Source organism: Triticum dicoccoides, chromosome 3B (assembly GCF_002162155.2).
Source record: "Triticum dicoccoides isolate Atlit2015 ecotype Zavitan chromosome 3B, WEW_v2.0, whole genome shotgun sequence".
Taxonomy (NCBI): domain Eukaryota; kingdom Viridiplantae; phylum Streptophyta; class Magnoliopsida; order Poales; family Poaceae; genus Triticum; species Triticum dicoccoides.
Genome location: NC_041385.1, coordinates 807,018,640 through 807,027,838, shown reverse-complemented (window position 1 = coordinate 807,027,838; position 9,199 = coordinate 807,018,640). Strand labels below are relative to the sequence as shown.

Below are 9,199 nucleotides of genomic sequence, written 5' to 3'. Positions count from 1 at the left end.
CACAGATCTGACCCCCCCAAGCTTCTTTGAGGTATTCTCCCCCATTCCCTCCAATTTGTTTTTGTTTTCCCCTCTTTGGTTGGATGCATTATTCAACACTAGGTGATGTTAGATGAGTAGATGGTTTCTTATTTTTAGGAAATTTTGTGTAGTTGATAGATGATTAGGTAGGCAGTAGATGATGTGTAGTTGAACATGTAGGTAAAATCAATTCGGTTTTGTGTATATGTTGTCCATAGGAATTTTTTTTTGAATTAAGAGGGGTGATGAATATATGATTTGTGTATGTAAAATAGACTTTGGCATACTATATTTGGTTTGATAGATGATGTGTGTATGTGTAGATAATACTATATTTATGTGTGCATATGAAGAAGAGAAAAATGTGAAGTGGTATGACAATATAGTTGAATATATAGATGGCAAATTTTTTTATGCAAAAGAGATGATGAAATTTGATTATTGTGTGTGACATGATTTGTTCAATAGAATGGCGGATGATGATTATGAAATATATTTGATGGTGAAAGTTGGTACTCTAGATGATATGTGTGCATATGTAGAAGAAAGAAATGATGTGGTTATGTTTGAGAAGAATGGTGGTGTTTTCATATGGCATAAACTTGGAGAAGGAAATTGTTTGATATTGTTCATGTATTCATAGATATTTGTGAAATTTTTTCTAGGATGGCGGATGGCGATGGACCTTGGTATGACGGATTAATCGATGAGTGGGATAAGGAGCATCGTGCTCGTGCCATTGAGAATGGACAGGTAAGAAGCAAGACTGGGTCAATTTTCGTTGTTTCTCATTTGTGTTCTTGTATTGATTATTAAAACATCACTTTATTTGCAGGTTGTAGTTGCTATGCGCATGAGGGGTCATTCCGCTGATGACTTTGATTACGACCCGCGGTATGAGCCTTACATTCGGAGATTGGGTCTTCTCCCATTCGTGTTGCAGTTTAAGCGACGCGCTCCGCCGGTGAACCACGCGGCGCTGACCGCACTTGTGGATCGTTGGAGGCCGGAGACTCACTCCTTCCACCTTCCATGTGGGGAGATGACGATGACCCTACAGGACATGGCTATGATAAGCCGCCTTCCTATCAATGGACAAGCTGTTACCGGTCGTGTCAGCGTGGGTAATTGGCGAGAACGGACTGCCGATTTAATTGGCGTTCAGCCCGAGGGCCCTCAGGAAGGCAAGGCCGATACCGCGAAAGTGAGGCATTCTTGGCTAAAACTGGTCAGAGGAAACACCAACCCGTGCCCTCAAGATGCCAATGACATGGTTGTGCAGCAGTACGCGCGGGCCTATCTTTGGTATGTAATAACCAAGGTAGTCTTCTCAGATGCAACTGGGAACTCAGCCCTCTGGATGTTCTTGGAGCCACTTAATAACTGGGATACCCAGTATAGCTGGGGTTCGGCCGCACTAGCATACTTGTATCGTCAGGTAAGAGATATTTGTAACCATTTATCTTGCATTTGTCATGCGCCTCCATATGTAACATGTTTGTTTGATTGCAGCTTGACTTGGCGTGTCGGAGGAAGGGAGGTACATCCTCATTGTCTGGGTTTGTTTGGAGCCTATCCGTGTGGATGTGGGAGCGGATCCCGGTTGGACGGCCCGATTTGAAGAACTCCCTCATGGCAAACCCACGGGGTAATCATGACGGGTTGCATGATGATGATCCATATCGGCGCCCTACGCTTGCTTACTATTGGGAACAAGTGACTGTCTACACAGGAAGCTCGCATGTGCGATACAAGTGCTATATGAACGAGCTGGACACCTTGACTGCTGAGCAGGTTTTGAGTAGTTCGATGAGATAAAATTTAGTCAAGAATGAAACTTATGTAGCTAACCATGTATCTCTTTGTTTTGCAGGTACATTGGTTGCCTTATGTGGAAGATCGTGACTTTGATCTTAATGAGATGTGCACGCGTGATAGCCATCTTTGGCGGGCGAGGTGCCCAATGATATGCTTCTTCGCAGTCGAGTGGCACTTTGTAGACCGTGTGGCAAGACAATTTGGAAAAAGACAAGGTATTCCAATTGAGGAGAGCAAGGAGGAAATGCTATCTCTGCATCGGTAAGCAAGCATGCCTTGAGTATGTAGTAGAGCATTGAATAAGTCAATGTTTGCTAATGATTTGTCCCGTGCATCATTTGTAGGTTCGGTCGAAGGAACAATCAGGATATATTGGATTGGGCAAACAAACACCGTGCGTGGATAGAAATTTGGAATCAAAGAGACACGTTAGTGCAATCAGAGAATAGACCTCACAATCAGTCAGCATATCAGAAGTATCAAGTGTGGTATGCGGATCGTTACCGGTTAAAGCTGAAGCCAGGTTGGACTCACGAAGAGTGGTCGGAGTTGGTGTCTGAAGACCCGGAGACTGCAGAAGGTTATCATACCTTCAACACGGCTGTGAGAGACACCAGAGGGGCTCATGTTGACTACGCACCGATGCATGACGAAATGGTAGTCTGTTTGACCTATTCTAACATACTTGCATCATGTTGTCTTCTTGCAAATACATAAGTTTGGTGTGCTCATGAATTGCAGGGCAGAGAGTTGCTTCTGTGCGTCAACGATGCCAATGTTGCACTGAGTCATCCACCTGGTGGTGCATTATCTGAGAGGACTCTTAGGAGCACGATGGAGGTTAGTCGCAATATATTATAAAAGTTTTTTTCGCGGATTAGTTATTTGCATCTCATATCATAGCATATTTTGTGTTGTCGCAGAAGTTCAAGAAGCGGTTCCATAAGATGGCAGCTATGCTTTCTTGCCATGGTGCTCAGTCCAGTGACGTGTATGCACCAGGTAGCCGTGCCGCCAGAGCTAATAAACGGCATTATGTCCAGAACGAAGAGGACATAGAGGAGGAGGTCAATTAAGAGGAGCCAGCACATCAAGAGGAGCCAACACATCATGATGAGCATGAGTATGATGCAACACATCAAGAGGATCATGAGTATGATGTTGATGCTCCACAACCATCACAGGTTACACAACCGACACAAGGCAATGCCCGCTCTAAAAAAGGCAAAGCAATAGCTAAGACACCGGGCCAGAAAGGTAGAAAGAAGATATGGAACACTCAATTCCATAGTCCGGAGTATCCTCATCAATTTATGCCTGCGGGAATGCAAAGATATAAGTCGAACATTGATGCAGAGGCGGAGGAGGCTAGCAAAGAGGAGGAGCATGAGGCTAGCGAAGAGGAGGAGCATGAGGCTAGCGAAGAGGAGGAGCATACACTTGCAGATATCATGAAGAGAGGAAGGAAGAAATGAGCTTGTTGTAGTTTGTTTCAATGAGCTTGTTCTAGTTTGTTTCGATGAACCTGGTGTAGTCTCTTTCCATGAACTTGTTGTCGTTTCTTTCCATGAACTTGTTGCCGTTCGAATTAAGTTGTACCGGATTCGTGAAGTTGCTATGAATGTTTGACATGAATGATGTGATTTATGTTAATTGTTGTTTCCTGTGATTTAGTCATTTATATGAATGTTTATATGAATGTTTGACATGAATGATGAAATCTGTACTTAGTCATTTATATGCACAGGGAGCCAGACGCCAGGGTCCTTGGCGTCTGGCTGTAAGTCAGGGGACCAGACGCCAGGGTCCTTGGCGTCTGGCTGTAAGTCAGGCGACCAAACGCCAGGGTCCTTGGCGTCTGGCAGTCTACTGACACCAGAAACAGGGTAAAGCAGGGGAGCCAGACGCCAGGGTCCTTGGCGTCTGGTCCTGGTGCAGACAATACTTGCTTTTTCACTTGTAGTTTTGTCTTTTCACTTGTAGTTTCGAATAACATACATACATAAGCATTGCATAGTCTTTTCATAACACTATAGTTGACAAATGACAAACATAGTTCAAATTACAAACTTAGTTCATGACCACGATGGTCTACAATACAATGTCTCGAATGACATAGCAAATTACAAACATAGTTCAAATTACACAAATAGTCTCGAATGACATAAGTAGTTCATGACCACGATGGTTGAAACGACATGAACATCACATATAACTCGGTTTCCTGTAGCAATGCAAGTCAACAACCCTTTTCCATTTCCATTCTTCCAGCATTTCTTGAATCTTGTCATCATCAGTTATGTCAACCAATTTTCTTTCCCCGGGGCCATCTGACTTCCTCCTGCTGACGTAGTACACAAAATCCTCTTCCTTCAACCCTTGCTTCAACATGAATTTAGTCTTCAACCAATCGAAAGTGAGGTCCACTTGACTAACTTGCACAATACATGGAGACAAGCCATGCACATGAACAACAGGGCTAAGCACCCACTGAGTTTCGTTAGCCATCTACAGCACACAAATCTCTTAGTAGCTAACCTATGATACATTAAACCACGAGGAAAACAAACTAGGGTTTTCACAAAAGTATGATAAATTAAACCAACCAAAAAATGGGGGTGGAGTTGATTTACCTTCTAGTCTCGAAATCCTGAAGATCCAACGGTCAAACCGGACCGATTTGTGAGAGATCTGAGGGGGGGGGTTAGGGTGCTGGACGAGGGAGTGACGTTGGCAGGGCTAGAGGTGAGAGTGGGTGGATATGAGTGAAATGAGAGGGGTAGAGGTGGAGATGAATGGATGAGAGGGGTAGAGGTGGGCCCAAAATCTTATCCACTCGAATCTTATCCATTAGACAAGAATGCTTTCTGGACACCAGACACCAGGGACCTTGGCGTCTGGGTGTCCATCAGACACACCAGACGGCCTGTCTGGTCACCTGCGTGAGCAAAGCACGCCAGACGCCAGGGTTCCTGGCGTCTGGGTGTGGGAGGCAGACGCCATGAACCTTGGCGTCTGGGTGTCCATCAGACACACCAGACGGCCTGTCTGGTCACCTGCGCGAGCAAAGCAAGCCAGACGCCAGGGACCCTTGCGTCTGGGTGTGGGAGGCAGACGCCATGAACCTTGGCGTCTGGTTGTCCATCAGACACACCAGACAGCCTGTCCGGTCACCTGCGCGAGCAAAGCAAGCCAGACGCCAGGGACCCTGGCGTCTGGGTGTGGGCCTGGTGTTTTTGCACATAGCTTGTTAAAGTTTTTGCTTAGCAACAACTAGCAAACACTGTTAAATATGAACAAAGCATGCTACTCTCAACCAAAAATATGAACAAAGCATATCAACTAGTCTCGAATGACGAACATAGTTTGCACATAATCTCAAATAGTCCCGAATGACAGAAATAGTTCATGACCACACAAGGTCTCGAATAATAAGTTCATACATTAAACAAAGTCTCGACAGTTCATCATCGACGCCGGTGCCTTTCCATTTGTCTACTGAGTAGTCCGGGGCCACTTTCCCTTCTTGTCACGTGCCTCGTCCTCGTCTCGTGCATCGCGAGCCCTTGCAAGTTTGCTTGCCCTCTCTTCTTGACGAGCCGCCTTCTCTTTGCGTGCCCTCTCTTGCTCACGCTTCTTGCGCTCACGAGCCTCCTTCTCACGACGCTCCCGCTCCAATCCCCGTGCATAGGACTCCTCGAATAGGCGCTGCCTCCGTAACCAATCTGCACGTTGGTCCTCTTGGATATCTTTTGGTACCTCGTGATCTATCCAAGTGAAGTACTTGCAAAGTGGAGGAGGGGACTACATATAAACCATGATTTTGTTAGACATATGAGTGACAACTTGTTGATGTTTTTTATATGTACACCTAACATACCGGTGGTATGTCATATGCGTTAGTTGGCCTTCGACGATCATGTGCATAGTTGGGACACACGAAAAACCTTCTACCTTCTGTCCATGACTTGTTGCGGTCAGTGGACACCTTCAGCTTGCAAACATCACCACACCAACATGGTGGTGTGGGCACATCCTTCTCCTTCTTCTTGTCGAAACTGGCCTCCAACCACATCTTCGGCATGTCCTCTTGGTCCGCGCACGGTGGCCTCGTCCTGGAACCGGATGAAGCCATGCCTACAAAAAGAACAATTGTTAGCACAAGACATTAAGAGAGCAAATGCATAAATGCTAGGAATTGTATGAACAAATAATATACCATTATTATTAGATCAACCATATGGATTAAACAAATAACCGAAGGCCGATCCATTATCAACCATTCCTCTACGACCACCTCTAGCACTTGTGCTTCCTCTTCGACCACGACCACCTCTAGCACTTGTGCCTGCTCGACCACCACCTCTAGCACTTGTGCTAGCTCGACCACCACCTCTAGCACTTGTGCTCCCTCTACGAACACTAGCACGTCTAGCACTTGTGCTCCCTCTACGACCACCACTACCACCTCTGACACTCGTTCTTCCTCGACCACCACCACCGTCACCTCTTCCACCTCTTTCACCATCGGTGCCGCCTCCACGACTTGTTTTTCTTTTTTTGGTTTTCTTTTTTTTGCATGTCCGCTCATTGTGTCCCCCTTCACCGCACACCCCACAGTTGATAATCTCAGGAGCCTCCATGAAATGACCGCTACCAAATTGTTTCATGCCAGTGTATCCAGCCAGGTCATCCATATCACCCCTGAACCTCTTAGTTCTCCTTCTACCCTTCATCTCCACCTTCAGAAGAGGGTCTGGCCTAATATGAGGGCCATGGTACTCAGGCCACTGTGATTGGTCCAAGAAAGGGTGAAATCTTGGCGCCCATGTCAACCTAGTAGCTTCCACATGGAACTCTTGCATCCTCACGGTTTTTCCATCATTAACATGTATGTTTCTCGCCTTCGCCGCCGTTATCAAATGCGAGCATGGCCAATGATACTTACTAGGCCTCTCGCACTGGCACCACCGAGTCTTCAGTTTCACCTCAAATGCAGCACCACCATATTGTCTACCATCTCGTGTTGTGCCACCTGGCTCATCAATTTGATAGATCATTTCAAGTCTATCGAATACGATAACTTGTTGTCGTGAAGACTTGCTTGCTTGTAACTGCAACCATTCATCAACCTTTTCCGGATAATCCTTTTTTTCACCTATCCATTTTGCAGTCTCTTCAGAATGCCTCTGAAAGTACTCATTAAGCTTGAAGAAGGTGTACTCCACTATTGCAGTCACCGGCAAAGCACGAGCACCCTTCAACACATTGTTGAAACATTCTACGAGATTGCTCGTCATGTCGCCATATCGCCAACCACCATCGTCATGAGCGCGTGACCACTTGTGCTTCTCGCTTAAATTCCTAGTTAAGAAGTCTTTTCCCCCTTCGTTCACCGCTGCAAAGAGTTTGTTGTACCGAGCATCGAAACCTTGGGTGGTGAAGGCCACACATACATGGGTAAGGTCTTTGCTGAGCTCCTTGCTCTTACATGCCCGGTAAAAGTTGGCCACGAAATGCCTCATGCACCATCTGTGGTGAAGCTTTGGAAATCCTGGAATAACAATGTCCATTGCCTTGAGTATGCCATGATGTCGGTCCGATATGATGCATACCTCCCTAGCCCCAATCACGTTGTGCCTAACATGACCCATGAACCACTCCCAGTTGTCTTGGTGCTCGGAAGGCACCAAAGCAAATGCACATGGCAACACGTTGTCGTTTGATGAGTGCGCCATTGCTACCATTAGTGTGCCCTTATATCTACCGGTCAAGAACGTGCCATCTATAGACAAGACCGGACGACAATGCTGAAACGCCTCCACACATTGTCCATAACTCCTGAAGGCACGGTGGAACACTCCCTCGTGATCCTCGACCACATGAAACATGCCCGGGTTCCTATGTGCAATGGCGGCCAACAACCTTGGGAGCTGGTTGTATGCTTCTTCATAACCACCGTACAACATCCTAATAGCATTTGCCTTTGCCTTCCATGCCTTCCCATACTTGACTTCATAACCAAATTGTTTTTTCACCGTCCGCATGAGAAACCTCACTTTCACAGTGGGATCAAAGGCTATGTCTTTCATCCATTTGTATCCAAGATACTCAAATGTGAGTTGACGGTGTGTCTTTCTAAGTCGTTTCGATGGCGGTTTGCATCTATGAGTGGCATCACAACTTGTTAACACCCATTCTTCGATTTCTTTAAGCTTTCTTGCACGAACCTTCCATGTGCATTCCTTTTGCTCACACACCACGGTGTAACGCAACTTCATGTCGGAGTGCTCAATATAAATTGGCCTATGGTTTCGAATGGCATAGTCAGCCAACCAAAACTTCAGCATAGGCAAGCTCAGAAACTTCAATCCTTTCTTCAAATAAGCATTCTCGTCCTCATTCTCCACCCTTGGTTCTCCTGGATCCGGGCATGGTGTTGGCTCAATCGCCGTCATTCTCATTCCACCGTCAACAACAGCTTTATGGGCAAGGCCGAGATCTTTAAATAAGTGAGTTCTTTTTTGTAAGCCCGTCAGCTCAAAGTGGATTTGGTTCTCCTCCTTTGTGAATCCATCCTCGTCCAACTGTTCAACTGGACCCTCGTCATCCGAGTCATACGCATATTGACGCCTAAAAGGCAAGTCACGATCCATGTCCTTTTGCGCTATGTACACATCCAAGTCACCAACATCATTGCCATGAAACCCTTCCTCTTGCTCTTCGTCGTCATCATAATCATCTTCATCCTCTTGAATTACTCCGTCACTAGCAATCACCTCAACTTCATTTGCTTGGCTAGTTGGTGGTTGGCTAGAAGCATTGGGGGCATACAACTCAACCTCATTTGCTTGGCTAGTTGGTGGTTGGCTAGAAGCATTGGGGGCATACAACTCAACCTCATTTGCTTTGATAGTTGGTACACGGGGACATGGTGGGGGATAAACATTGGGGGCATCAACCACAACCCTATGCTCAACAAGTGGCACCATTGTCCTCTCGCTCATGTCATCCATTGGGGAAGAGACATGCCGGTTCAAATCAAAGGTAAACCGAGGAGATTCAGTGGTGGCAAACAATTCAAGTGACTTGTCTTCCGATTGGGATACTTTTTCCTTGTATACATCCCAATGCAAATCCGAGGTGATAGGCATACTTTTCAAGCGAGATTTGGCTCCAACTCCAACATCATACCTTCCTATTAACTTAACATCAACATTGGTGTCCATCCACTTCAAGACTTGTCTCACTTTTGCAACAACATCCTCATAGCTAGGGCTTCTATCAAAAACCAATGGTTCCTCACCCGTGTCGGCATTGTTACTCAAGAATGCCTCCTTGTCAATGTAATGAACATTAA

At 45.9% G+C, this 9,199-nt stretch overlaps 1 protein-coding gene and 1 long non-coding RNA gene across 2 annotated transcripts; both read left to right on the top strand.

Moving 5' to 3' along the window:
- Positions 1-1,084: 1,084 nt before the first annotated feature.
- Positions 1,085-2,104, top strand: LOC119280111 (serine/threonine-protein phosphatase 7 long form homolog). Its single transcript, XM_037561083.1, has 3 exons — positions 1,085-1,459; positions 1,534-1,815; positions 1,895-2,104. Exons 1-3 carry the CDS (start codon positions 1,085-1,087, stop codon positions 2,102-2,104), a joined length of 867 nt encoding a protein of 288 aa, XP_037416980.1.
- Positions 2,105-2,223: 119 nt separating this feature from the next.
- Positions 2,224-2,844, top strand: LOC119282368. The gene is made up of 3 exons (XR_005138722.1): positions 2,224-2,496; positions 2,581-2,679; positions 2,763-2,844. It is a non-coding gene; the product is annotated as an uncharacterized LOC119282368 (long non-coding RNA).
- The last annotated feature ends 6,355 nt before the right edge of the window (positions 2,845-9,199 follow it).

What these genes read in the sequence shown, in the direction of transcription:
- LOC119280111 (XM_037561083.1), top strand. Translation starts at nt 1,085, where the DNA reads ATGGCTATGATAAGCCGCCTTCCTATCAATGGACAAGCTGTTACCGGT. An exon ending in TAGCATACTTGTATCGTCAG is followed by an intron (nt 1,460 to 1,533) that starts GTAAGAGATATT and finishes GTTTGATTGCAG; the next exon opens with CTTGACTTGGCGTGTCGGAG. An exon ending in ACACCTTGACTGCTGAGCAG is followed by an intron (nt 1,816 to 1,894) that starts GTTTTGAGTAGT and finishes TTTGTTTTGCAG; the next exon opens with GTACATTGGTTGCCTTATGT.